The following is a 14,262-nucleotide window of genomic DNA, read 5'->3' on the forward strand; positions in this document are numbered from 1 at the left end:
GACGTGCGCGCATCCGCGTGCGTCAGCGACGGATCCGAAAGTGTGAAGGAGGTGCAGGAGGTGTCGGGCTCACCATGCCAGGCTGCCAGCTGCTCCGTCTCTGCGCCTCCTCAGAGCGGAAGAACATCTGTGTCTCATGTTCGTGGCCAGAGTCGCACTGAGCGGACGATGCGGCTCCTCACTGTCACAACTTTGCTCCTGTTGTTCTTCAGCACAGGTATGGAGGCACGGCTTCTCTTTCACACCACTTCTCATCGGGATCCAAAGCGGCTGTTAGGCTGACGTTTGATGCCTGAAACTTCCAAGCACCTTCTCTTAATTTTGTTTTTAGGGGATGCGCAGGGACTGGTGACAGGGAGGCGTTTGGATTTTGGTAAATGGTGAACTGGGAGACAGGGCGCGCACAGGTGGCCGCGCTGATCCATCTGGTTAGGATTTGGGTTTTTAATTACAACGTCGGAAAACTGTAATTTGGATGTACTTTAAGTAACGGGTGCCACTCTTTACTGTTTTAATCATTGCGTAACTGGCCGCGTCAGTGGAGCTGAAACGCTTGAGGTAAGTTTGACAGTAACAGAGAGGGGTGATCAGCAGCAGAAAGCTGAAGCTCTGTCTGAATCTCACCTCTCCTCAGCCTCCTGTGATGTTGCGCAGTAGCCGCAGTGGCTCAGTGAAACGGTGCGTTAGCTTCATTCAGTCAAGTGTGATGAGTGAAAGTCCCTCAGTGAAATCTTTACTATTATTATCAGCACAAAGTACTTCACAAAAGTCCTCCTCCTGAGTCTAAATATTAAAATGAATGAAAATAAATGATTTTCTAAGCTGGTCATATGTTTGGGATGAAAATGTAAATCTGTAAATTCACAATCAGATGAATGTTGAGGAGTAACAAGTATATATTTATCTTCAGAATGCTTTCAAGTATAAAGTGAAATGAAATGGACATACAAGAGTATTGTATGTACCACAAACTGTTCTCAGTGTGTGTAACTGCATTAGGACAATAATAGCAGGTGTGGTTTGACAGATCTTGTGATGATTTTTTTGAATAAAATCGTCTTTTTAATGGTGGTTTTCTAATAAATGCATCATTCAGCTTCAGTTGCATTAGACTCACAGACTGTCAGTGGACCTGGTCATTCAATACTATACTATACATGTAAAGTCTAACCTGCTTCATGGACAAACAGTTGAAACTGATTTTGAAAGACATAAAAAAAAAATGAAGTTCAACATAAACTAGTGGTTTTACAGTAGAAACTGTGAAATATCGACTAACAGAGCAAGAACTAAGAAAACACAACTAAATAATTGTGTGTCAATTAATTTGTCGATCAATTTGAAATAATCAGCCAACAAGAAACCAGAAGATTCAGTAAAATAAAAATCTGTTTCACTTTGAGGGGAAACTTTTATTTTGGCACCAGAGAAAACGTAAATGAAAAAAAGTGTTGATGGCGAATGGTGAATGGGTTGTGAAGACAGTTTAACCTGGTTTAAATGATGTGAAGAAAATAGCTGGATTTAATAATTGACTGTGTGTGTGTGTGTGTGTGTATGTGTGTGTGGGCGTTGCAGGGCTGGCTCTGCAGATTCAGTGCTACCAGTGTGAAGAGATGACACATGACTGCTCCACCCCAGAGTTTATCGTCAACTGCACCGTGAATGTGCAGGACATGTGCCAGAAGGAGGTCCTGGTGAAGGATGATGGTGAGTCGCATCTCTACAGTCTCGCAAAGTCCATCACTTTTTCAGCTGTGCTTATTTTTCTGTCAGTGTGTCTGGGAGCTGAAGAGGTTTGAGTGAAATCTGGACAGATTGGCTTCAATCTGAGGACAGGGGATTAAATTGTGGTGCTGATATGGAGCACTGAGCTCTTTTTTTAGTCTTGGCATGAAAATCTATTTAGGTTAAGACTGTGGGCACAGGACTAGGTCAGTGTGCGTTAAACTCTCCAAGCACCACTGTGAGCATGATTAGTTTGTTTGTGCTCAGTGGAAATACTGTCAAGTAAAAGTGGATCCTGGTGGCGTGCTGATGAGGAGGGATGACATCACCAACACAGTCCAATCAGATGGAGCTACCGTAGGAGCTGTACAACTTCACGCTTTCTCCGTCTTGTTTTTGTTTGTTTGTTTGTTTGTAAAAAATAGTCAGTGTGAACACCAACCACACAGTGTTGTGTTTCCAAGTGTCCATGAAGCTTGTTGTGTTCACTGCCCTCGTGTGGCCACAAAGTCAGTTCATGCAGCTTTGGATTCAACCACATTATGAGTACAAAGGGCCGAGGGCTGTGGATTGATATTGTTGCAAATAAATTCAAGGGAACAGACCATTTTCATGGTGACCTACAACATGAGAAACAGCACAAGTGTTAATAATAAAGGGAATGCTGGCTGGATTCCATTTAGCTGCTTCACTTTCAGGGCTGATTCATGACGGCTAAGCTTCAGTACAACAGAGCCGCTGCTGTGAAAAGGGTTCAGATAACGTGATTTTTATTAAATGCAGTATATCACACTGTGAAATGCTTCAGTGGAAGTCAGGATGAAATATTTAATAATTGCTCCTGACCCAAACACCCACCATACAGATTAAAACAGTATATGATGAGACCAAACCAGCTATTTGTCTTCATTTTTTTACCATAACACACAAATAATGATCAACTCCTACAGAAAGGGAGGACAGGGGTACATGTCAGAGTGAATTTGAGGCACCTTACCTAGTCTCCACTCTCAGCTGTCACATGTCTCGCTCCAGTGCAGCGCAGTTTAAGTTATGTTGAAGCTGACATTAGCACATGTTACTCCATGTTACCTTCGTAGCTTTATACATAGCTTTACTGTATGTGTTCTGTCTTGTCAGTGTACAAGTCACAAGGAGTCAGGATGGAAAAAATATGATGTTGCTCATGATGAGAACACACATTCACACACATCATTTTTCAAAAAGAATTTTCTGTATCAACCTGTATGTGTTACAGTATATGTTACAGTATATGTAACTGTATATGTTTTACACATCACACTTATTTTGCTGCTGGTCGTGTTCAATTTTGGTTCAATTGTGATCAAGTGACGGCGCCTGCTGTTTTGGTTCAGGTCGTGTTTCTTTGCAGCTGTTCAGAACACGGAACATAAGGAAAAAACGAGCACAATATGTTTACATAGTGCCGGGGGGAGTCTTCAGTGCTTTACAGGGCCGTAACTCTGGTCGTCTAGGTGTGGAGAAGTAATTACAGTGCTAGACATTAATAAGCTGTTTCCAGAAGGCTTTGAAATGCTACGGCGTTTGTAGAAATGTGCACATCACCGCGTGCTGCAGCAAACACTGATGGATGTGTGAATGACTGGCACACTTTATAAGATATTTTAATATCGACTGAAGCAAAGTGGGGATTTTTGCTTTAATTCACATGTTCTGCAGCTGTTGTCGGGGTCACCTCACCTTCATCTACAGGGAAGGTGCAGCCTCTTTGAAACTTGATTATTCAGCCTTTGGGTTTTCAGGAGTTTTGCAGTTTATTACTGCCTCTTTAGTAAATGAATAATGCGCCTCTGCCGTGTTACTGTGCCTGTTTGCTGTGGGTTAGAGACCAGACACTGAAGGTCACTCGCTCTGCCCGGGGTCTGCTTCATCGTCGCACCCAGCAAAAATTGGGAGCATTTTTATTTTTTTATTCACTCTCGCTCCTGCTGATGAGCAAAAGTAATAAAGTCCTGTCTTTGGAAACGCAGTTCACAATCCAAAGGGCAGGCACAGCACACTACAGAGTCGACAGTTCTTTAATAAGAAAATTTCTGCATGAGTGCTCATGTACATCCCAGCCTTTATCTCCCGGTATTATCATTATTGCTGCTCTGCATGAAGGAGAGGGCTTAGAAATTCAACTGACCGCACCTTATCGCTGTTTGAAATGCAATAGATACAGCACATTCACAATCGCTCTGCCACTTCTGTGCAATTTACCTAAAGTGAGAAGAATAAAAATCAGTGAAGCCGTTCGATTAGTTCTAAGTATACTCGCCATATGAATGACTCTGCGAGCTTTGGGAGATGTAGAAGAGTCAAAGTACGTCCTCAACTGGGCTATTTTCTGTCCCCCGGCCAACAGATTAGCCCTTCTGTATCTGGAGGGTGTTATACAATCCATCTGCGTGTTCTCCCTACTGGCAGAGCACTGAGTTACAGCTCAAGAGAGAACTTCCTCCACTAGGAATAGAGACTGGGAGACTGAGGTGATGGCTCTGTTTGTGAGAGGCAGCTTCCTATCCAAGCCCACTATCATCATTCTCCTCTGATTATGTCTTCAGGCATGATAGAAGGGTGTGCTTCAGCTCACTGAGGTCGCCACCTTTGAAGGAGAAATGGCTGCTTCACCACAGCAGAGCACTTTCTGTGTCCTCAGTTCCCTTTTTTAAAAGAGGGGGTAAGATGTACTGTGATGATAAGTGTGAAAAAGACCACTCTTCTTCATCAATGTAGCAACACACACACACACACACACGAATCAAAGTTTTTGGAAAATGTTTTATACAATGTTACAACAGATTACATGAATTCAGTGAATTTTGCTGTAGGCAGCATGTTTCTGCTTTTATAAGTTACTGTACATGTATTAAACTGTTGGTAAAAATGACGATGAACCACTGCAAAGCTATCGTAAGGAGGAATTAGTTTGCTAAAGCTAGAGCTTCAAAGTAAATCAAGTAATTTGAAAAGAAAGTTGAGATAAGGTGGGCGTATTGCACGGAACTACTCAAATCTCAAAATGCAAATATGAGTGCAGTTGAACTACTGCTAAGATACTGCAAATGCAGCTAAACTACTTGTTGAATCACTACTCCCCCACACTGTGTCCTCCAAATTTGCAGTCAGCATTTGCTGTGTGTTTCCTGTGTGTCACTAAATGTACTAAATGTACTGTAGCTATCACTCAAGTTCTTTTTAGTGATCTATCTGGTCATTTACAGGCAACTTCTGGAGTCAGATTTAACGTCTTTATTCTATCATTTGTAATTTTGTGGTTATGAACATACACTGGGGACACTGTACTTCCTTCAGCAGCAAGAGAAACGCTGCTATAGTGCTTTTATGATAGCGTGGGCTGCACTGTCACGCAAAGCCTATTTCCTTCTGAAACTGTCTTAAAATAAAAGTTTAATGTCAAACAGATGAGTATGTCACAGGAACTGCCTGTCGCCACAGAATGCTTAAGTCTCCCCCATTGTTTCTCATCGCACTGAAGATGTAATATCACCACAGCATCCAGAGAGGCAGAAAAATCAAACGGTAGTGGCTGATGTTTTGCAGCACTGCACATTATGCAGGTGATGCTGATGTAAGTTGACGAACAGCATCTTTCTAGCTGAGCACAAAATGATTGCTTTTTTTATTTTCCTTGTGAAGTCATCTCTTAAGATTCAGACAAGGGGGAGACTATAGTGATTGATTTCATTTTGCCACCTGAAACCGCTGCATGTCATCGGTTAATTGGTTGCTGAGGCATCTTTGCTGCATCAGGACTCTGAGATGAGGAGGACAGGAGCACGGCAGAGCTGTTCACTGTGAGGGCTTAACACTCTCTCACAGCGAGAGGTGATGAGGTTTCATAATGACCCCGTTTGACTGTGAACGTTTGCTTGTGTTGGCGCAGTGAAGTGGGCTCTTGGCCTGAGGTGGGATCAGACAGTATTAGGCCTCAGAATCTCCAAGAATGTAATTTGGTTCAGAATTAGACAGCAATAGACTGATGCATCGTCCAATTATGTAACAGTAACCGGTGACCACATCCCAACTGCCATGAACTTGAATGCGGGTCACGTTGCTCCACTTGATAAGGACACCACCAAGTAGGGTGGAGGCAAGTGTGGACTCTGGTCTCCCTGATTTCACAGCTTTAGCTTTCACAAAAGTTAATTTACTATATCAGGAAAAGGGAAATGAGAATGTGGTTAATCACAGTAGAGGGACCGTGCATGGCATCTGGTGTCTGTTTTGAATGGTGTGGTCATGTGAAGGGTTTTCTTTAGGAAGGTTTAGGGACAGGACAATAGGTTTTTCTTGATACATGATATGGGATTAACTTGCTAAAGCTGGTACACCACTCACTATAACAATCTATTACGTTTCCTCATGTCTGCAAAAGTCCTGTTCAAGTTTTCTATTCATTTTTGTTTGAACTATATAACTAACTGCTCGTGTTGATGTTATCTAGTGCTTTTAACAAAACCATGGTGTCAGTGATTATTTGAGAATCTCGTGTAGAAGAGCAATCAGTTCCTCCCGACACTTGGACATGTTGGGCTGCTCTCTGGTCGACCGCACAGCGGAGTGTGCAGCACCTGAAGGCTGATAAGAAATCAAACCCTTTTTTCCTATAAATGAACTCAACAGTATAATTTAAGTTGAAGCGCTGAATCTTATCATTCGAACGAGCTGCACTGCCACCCCCGCCCCCGAAGTGAACAGATATGTTGTACTGTTGTATCAGCTCCGCTGAGGTGATGCCTCAGCTCCTCACAGTTTTAGAGTTGCTTTTAAAATGCTGAACTGTCTCGACACATTTACTCTACCTGCTGGGACAGCTCCAGTCTATTTGTGGATGTGCTGTGAAAATGAAAACCACTTTGCGGTGTGTTATATTTAGTGTGCACTCTTTAGAGGAGCTCCTGGATAGTCCTTAAAGTTTTAGGCATGTTCCTCATCTACTATGGAAGCTCAAACATGCAGAATTGAACATGTGTTATTGTGAAGATCTAATAGTATTTGTAATAGTTGTTTTCTTTGCTAAAAGTGTCAAATTATACAGGTCAGGATATATTAGGACAACATTTGGCATTAATTTGAAATGAGATTACATGCACTCATAGTGACTGTCATAGGCCTACACTGATGTCATTGAAGGGCTCAGTCAAAAATATTCTATTGATCTGTGTAGGAATACAAACATTTTTTTCATAGAACACTACATTTGGTGGCTCAAAAAAATTGAACTATCTCTAAATTGAATAATGGATTTATTTTGCCTTGTTTGAAATATGTGTCATCATGTGTCATCGTCTGTATTTAGTCTGGTGGGGTTTTATCTTGGTTGTCGACCGTGACTGATACTGTACAGTATGCTTATCTACTGGAGGGTGATCTGGCAGCTCTTTAGACCTCGTATGGACAGTTAAATTGGCCGTATTATGTTTAATTTTAAAATTTTATTGGCATTAGATTAAGATTATATGATTTTCAAGCTTCAAATTTGCTCTAATAGAGATCCCAGCTGCTTCAGGTTCAGGTTCCCTCTGTAGTTGATGCTGGGTCACTGTCACAATGTTGTGACTGATTGAGAGACATGAATACAGCTGAGACACTCAACAAACAAATGTACTTTTCCTAATGTGACAAAACAAAGTGAGTGCTGTGCAAAAGGACTGTTGTGAAGCTGGAGGCTTATACCTTTCAAACAAACTGTGAAAAGAAATACAGGCAAACCTTCCATTAATGATTTCAGCCATTGAAGACTGGAGAGCCTCTCAAGTAGCAAAACAACTGCAAACTGCTTTTTACTGGCTAGAACTGGATTAGATACATAACACATGATGTGTTTAAGTTCCTTTTAACTGGAGACAACTTACAAAAAGTGTAATTACATAGTGTCATTTAACCACTTTACATATATGTTCTGTATGGCCACAGCAACACATTACAGTAATTGAAAAATCGTTTCCTAAGTTACAACTAAAAGTAATCTGTTTATATGAAACAGTAAAAATGTAAGGGGACAATGTATTACCCTGACAACCTGTGTTTAATAGTGGTACTGCAGTGTATTTCAACATACTGGACAGCATGGTGTCATACGATAGGGCGAGAGGGCGAGAGGGTGGGTTCATCTGCTCCTCTGAATGCCAGAACTTGGACCCTAAGCTGTTTAATATCTAGCAACCTGTGGGGTCCAGATGTTACTGGGCGAATGTGCATTGGGCAGAATCATGCAGGTCCAAACAGAGACAGATGTCCTGGTCCAGAATGAACATCTCAAAAGAGAACGTACATTTCCTGTAGCATTGTTTGTCTGAGAATCCAATATTTCTACTCTCTTTAACCTGTGATGACATATAATAGTTATTGTGTTAGTATAATAAAAATTTTACAAGTTGTTCCTTCAATTTTAATAGGATTACAGTTTGAATACAGTTTGTACAAAGTAGCAAAATGAAGTAGCATTTGAAGAGTAAGCGGCAACAGTGTACGTTTAAATCTGTTGAACTAGAAGATATTAAATTTTACACAACTTATCACATCACATGAGTCACAGATAGTAGTAATATGTAAAGCACTGTGTATTAGTATCAGCAAGTCGGACAATTTGAATTCAGGTGCAGACAGTTACCTTTCTGCCATTTTTGTGTCATTAACTGAAAATGCAAAGGGAGCTGGTTTGATGGTTTTGTTTAGAACAGGTTTAAGACTTGAAATGATTTGTGTTTGAGTGCTGAACATTGTATTTAAAACCAAAGACATTCCTTTCCCTTGAGTAGTGAGGTACTTAATATATAACTTTCTAGTAGTAGTGTAGCTTTCCCAACACTGGATGCAGGATTGGAATAGAAATGCATTCTGAAGTGTCTGAACTGCAGCTGAAAAGTCACAATTGTGTCAACGTTAAGCACTCAAAGCAGTTGAACTGTAAGATATAAGGACTGTAAGAAAGACAAAAAATGTTCTAGTGGAGTTGAAGCACCAACAGCTGTGCACTGGAAAATGCAGAACTGTCAGTCAGCTCAGGAGCGGGAGAGAGATTTGAACGTTTTACACAATGTGCACTAACGTAATATTGAGAAATTGTTTGGTTGTCTTCACTAAGGACAAAACTTAACCACCATGTTAGGTACTGAGTAAAAACAGTGCGATCCCTGGAAGTGTCTGACAGTTAAATCAGAGATGAGAGCTCAGCGTGAGTCAGGACTTCATCTCCAGGCTTTATGACATGATGGAACATTTCCTCCCAGAACTTTGCAACATTTCACACTATGTTTCCACTGGATTACTCAACACCTCCTGGGACCTCCAGTGATATTTGCAATATATAAGGCATGGGATGATGCACAATTTAAATGAATGCAGTTGTTTGAGTGTTGCTATGCCTGAATCAGTTGCACTCAGGCGGAGAAGGGAGTGAAACATTAAAAGGGTTATTGGAAGCTCATGTGCGTATGTCTGTATTTCTCCAACATAAAATGCCAGCAAAATGTTAAAACCTCCCTGCAGTAATCTCACAAGTAACGCTGACATGTTCCAACAAGCTTCTCAACTAAATCAAAGCTTTATTGTGTAAAATGGGGAAGAAATGATATTGCCAATTAAAATGGTCACAGTTGAGGGTTCTCTTTAAGTAGTTAAGTTTTTCCCAGTCTGCCAAACGTGACTTTGTGGTGATGTGTTGGTGGAGATAAGTCAACTTGCTGAGACAGTTGCTTTCTATATCTATTAAGTCTATGATCACAATGAAAATCAGATTTTAGTGTCATTTAGTGCACAGATGGATCAACCATGTACTTATAATAAAATCTAAACTGGGTTCCTGCCACTGTCTCTCATGGATGCAAAAATAAGCTTAGTTCATTTGAGAAAAGGGCTATCCTACCTGAAGACACGTAATCACAGAGCTGATCTTAATGGCACCTAAATCTAATCTCATCAATTTCACTTGATCTCTTCCCTTCTTGACTAGTGAAAATATTTGGTCACGCGCATTAGAAAAGTGTTGTTTTTAACTAGCAGTGGATTGGATCTGGATTATCTTATGGTATTTTGATTACTGCAACACAGTCGACTCAGGTGTGACGTCATTCCCAGCTCTGACTTCTGTGCAAATACAACAAATGTCCCGCAAATGTTGTGGAATCACTCCTGTGCAATGAAAATGAAAATAATTGCACAGTAACATCAACACTGAGTTGATGAAGGCATTTATTCCATTCAATTCACTAATGAAATCAACTCTAGAACTCTTATACACTGTTTGCCACATAGAAAACTACAGATCGCAGACAATAGGCACCTAATGGTTTAATGTTTAAATGGCATGAAAGGAAATCAAACTTTCATACTGAATGCCTGTTTTGCTGTAGGGTCGATCAGCCTGTATCATCTGGGTTAGTGCTGCGGCAGGTGGCTGATTGACTGCTAGTCTGTGTTTCATGCTGCTGCCTCAGTATCTCCCTCAGTAATGACAACCCCTCAGTTTCTGGCTGGTCCGGCTCATATGAATAATCATCTAATTTACAGAGTGGCTCTGAAAGCACATGGGCCATCCTTGCTACCATTAGGAGTCTCGTTTTGACACTCCACACTCGCTTCACTACAACTCAGTGCGCTACTGGTCAGGCCCGCTCGCTCCAAATGAAAAGAGGAGTCATACCAAGAAAGGGCTGTAATTTCTCATCACGGGCTAACTGACATAATACATGCATAAAACATGCTCATGCTGTTAAGAGTGTTTCACAGATGGTGAAGCCAGTTAAGGGTAATGATTTAATTGAATTTGCAACATTAGAGTTGTTTCTATTAAAGTGAGAAAATTGATTCAACTCATCGTTAAGTCATCGCATTCAACTCTTTTTCTCTTTGTTGTCTCTCTCTACCACACACAACAACAAACACTCTATTTCTGTCCTGTTTCAGGGATATACTACCGCAAGTCCTGCGCTTCATCAGGAGCTTGTCTTATTGCATCTTCTGGCTACCAGCAGTTCTGCACCGGCAAGCTCAACTCCGTGTGCATCACCTGCTGCAACACACCGCTGTGTAATGGACCACGCCAGAAGAAACGGCCCCAACCATCCGCCGCCATTACCCTGACTACACCACAGCTTCCTTTGTTTTCTCTCTACATCCTCCTCCTGCTGTCCCCCACCCTGTGCTGACAGACTTTCACACACTCAGTAAAGATGTGAATTGGCAATGTTCTACTGTTCTACTACTGACAAGACGTGAACCAGAACTGTGGAATCTGGAAAGTGCACACTTTGAAATGTATGTTCTATAAGGAAGCTTTGTCCACCATTTGTTTTCTTTATTCTCCTGCTTTTTGTTGCAGTTTTCCTATTCATTTCAAAAACAACACACCACTGGGATACATTTTCATGCAAATCACGTCACAAGGAGCATCATGTTGCAAGCTGCAAGGGGAGCTGGGTGTGGTTAGGTGGAGGACAGTGGATGTAACAACTTCCAGCTACATCCTCATTTGTCTTGATTCATTTACAAATAAGGCATATTGCTGGAAAGATAAGTAAGACCAGAGTCATCATTCATTTTCTGAGCCTTAGGAAAAATTATTTATTGTATATGAAAACCACATTTGCATATTTATGAACTGAAAAAAAATATGGCAATGGTATTGTTTAATGATTCCTGGAGGAAAAGTGCATTCATGAACAAGGGTATTAGATGAAGAAAATATATGTCAGTGATTATATTACATTTGCCTGCAGGTCTCAAGCCTCTCACTGGTACAACGTCATTTCATCATGATCAGAGTGACAGCTCTGTAACATCCAGTAGCACAGTGGAAGCTAAAAAAGATCACATGCTCTTTAATATTGTACATAGAGCTATAAGAACATGCTGAAATACATGCACAATACTTACTACTTACTTGTGCTGCTACTGAATAGAATGAGAGGTTTGCACTGAGGTGGAGCAACAGTGGGCCAGTAAGTAGCTGTACGGTAGCTGTTCAAACTGTAATAGTCAGTCGCTTTTGCAGTGGTTAATTTAAAACATGAAAAATGTCCTTCTTGCTGCTTTGAGTATTTATTATAAAGGTTTTCAACTCTTAATGACACCCTGTGGAGTTGTCTTGTAAATAAAGCCAGTCATGTTTACATTCAGTGTTTTGTACAAAAAGGGATTGTGTGTGTATTCTTGGTGTCCAGCATAAGTGGATGACTTACAGTCACAAGAAAAAGTATCAGAACCTTTTGGAATTTTGTGGTTTAGTGCATTAATGTGTCAGACGTCATCTGATCTTCATCTACTGTAAGTCAAGACTATTAACAAATATAATGTGTCTAAAAGTAATAACACTAAAAAATCTGATCTTTTATGTCTTTATTGAGAACAACCATAAAAACCATAAAAAATGGTAAAAGTTTGTGAACCCTTGGAATAATGACATCACAAAACCTTAACTGGTGTCAGGTACAGGCTACAGGTATACCTGGAGTCTTGTTACAAAAATTGAGGTGTGGACTAGAGCTACTTTGACTTACAAAAAACACTCAAACTTTTTGAGTTTGCTCTTCACATGAAGAATTTGCTTTTGTGAGCAATGCTTTGCCAGAAGGAGCTTTCAGAGAGTCTACGATCATAAAGTGATGATTTACATAAATTTTATTTGTATAATGCTAAAATTATAACAGAATTCATCTCAAGGTAACCTGCTCTGCATAATATATGGTGACCGGCTCTCCATGGGGACAATGAAGCCTTGAAAACTGCTTCGCTACTTCATTTTGATCAGCAAAAATCTCCTTTTGATAGAAAACCCCTATATATTTAGAAAATACCAGTTTTTATGCCAGTCGTATCATTTATTTTGTTGTATTTATCCGCCACACCTTAAAGGCCGGTCCGTGAAAAGATTGTCTGACATTAAACCGGTCCGTGGCGCAAAAAAGGTTGGGGACCACTGCACTATGCAACATTGAAAGCTGAACCTTGTGTTCTTTTGGGTATTTATTAAAGGCTTATTTTAAGAGAAAACATCTCCATGGTGGAACAGACGTCAACAAACTGTATAACAGGTTGTACTCCCACCCTGTTTACGGTTGTCTGTCATCACGGTGGTGAACGGAGGCAAAGATAAGTGGAGAAATTCACACAATTTGGGACATGTGTTTCATATTTTCTCTCCTAGCAATCTCTCCTAAGTCTGGATTGTGATCCAAAAGATTTTGACTAAGCAAATTTGCGTTTCCATGCACAGGTCAGAAATTAAAAGGCATATAAGAGAAGTCTTTTGACTCAGGGTAGGTAGCATATATTTTACACTGTTGTGACAACCAGCAGTTACACAATCAATACCAATTTTCTTTAAAGTAGGAGCTCAAGGTGAAGCACTTGATTAGTTTCAAGAAAAAGCTCAGTGTTCAGTGTTTTGTCTAATACATCATCTCTCGCTCAGTTCCATCCACAAGTTTGTCTTCTTTGTCTGAGATCTGCAAAAAAAAAAAAAAAAACAGCACAAAAAACAAAAAGCAGAACATCAGGACTGTAGACTGTATGGTCAGGACAGTCACTGCTCGTCATGTGACCTGATAATGTCATGCTAAAAACCTAATTAGCCTGCACAGGGAGGAAGGTGGTGTTCTACATCAGGTCCGTCTATTGTTCAGCAAAACATCAGACTCACTCCCAAACCGTACTGTCATTGCTGTCATTACTGTTGTACCGACAAAGCTCTGACCCAAATGAGGTTTCCCTAAACCTCACTAAGTTTTTTGGTGTCTAAACCTAACTCATAAAGATGTTACTTTTTTAAATTTTCTTTTATTTTACAAGGACAATGAACATTAAACATTATTATCACTAGAAATGTGCCAGTGTTAGTCGAAAGGTTAATTTATAATTGTTGTGACATTAAAATAATATATAATAAGTATGCAGCATCAGTGGAAATGCTGTGATGGACAGGGGTCAGCATGCAGTGCTTTGTGCCTACACAGCTCCAAATGCATACAGCTGTAATGCACTATGTGTTCTGACAACTGCCAATAATAAGCATCAAGATATTTTTCCCGTGCTGACCTCTGTCCACTGGTGTGCTTTAAAAAAAACGATGACAGGAAATACATAACAAGCAAAAGCATGACAAAGTCAACCAAAGTGAAGAATGCAAACATTACACTAGCAGCGTGTTAATGTTGAGCAGATGGTTAGATAGCGCAGGTGCCAGGTTAAAACATGGCAACATTAAATGACATTGCATAGATGACCTTTGCAAAACCAGAGGGTGTGGGTGCACAATGACAGACAGAAGTAGAAGCAGATAAAGCAAGCAAACATTAATGAGGAGTAATCACAGGGCTGCTTGTGGCATGTAAAATAATAGTATGAGTCACTGTGTTGTACATTAATTGGAAGGTCGTCTGGCTCAAGGATGTTCTCCTCGTTCGGGCAGCAATGCCCACTCTCCACTGCCCCTAAGTAGGTGAGTTAAGCAACAGCGAATGAGACACTATTTAGGAAGTAAATGTA

General features: G+C 40.5%; 1 protein-coding gene across 1 annotated transcript; it reads left to right on the forward strand.

The window, feature by feature from the left end:
- The first annotated feature begins 123 nt into the window (after positions 1-123).
- Positions 124-10,925, forward strand: LOC113173628 (ly6/PLAUR domain-containing protein 1-like). The gene is made up of 3 exons (XM_026377095.1): positions 124-217; positions 1,579-1,710; positions 10,684-10,925. Exons 1-3 carry the CDS (start codon positions 169-171, stop codon positions 10,923-10,925), a joined length of 423 nt encoding a protein of 140 aa, XP_026232880.1. The 5' UTR covers positions 124-168.
- The last annotated feature ends 3,337 nt before the right edge of the window (positions 10,926-14,262 follow it).

The sequence above is a fragment of the Anabas testudineus genome, chromosome 21 (assembly GCF_900324465.2).
Source record: "Anabas testudineus chromosome 21, fAnaTes1.2, whole genome shotgun sequence".
Classification (NCBI taxonomy): Eukaryota; Metazoa; Chordata; class Actinopteri; order Anabantiformes; family Anabantidae; genus Anabas; species Anabas testudineus.

Coding starts and splice junctions, on each gene's coding strand:
- LOC113173628 (XM_026377095.1), top strand. CDS start 169: ATGCGGCTCCTCACTGTCACAACTTTGCTCCTGTTGTTCTTCAGCACA. Junction 218..1,578: donor CCTGTTGTTCTTCAGCACAG/GTATGGAGGCAC, acceptor TGGGCGTTGCAG/GGCTGGCTCTGCAGATTCAG. Junction 1,711..10,683: donor GGTCCTGGTGAAGGATGATG/GTGAGTCGCATC, acceptor GTCCTGTTTCAG/GGATATACTACCGCAAGTCC.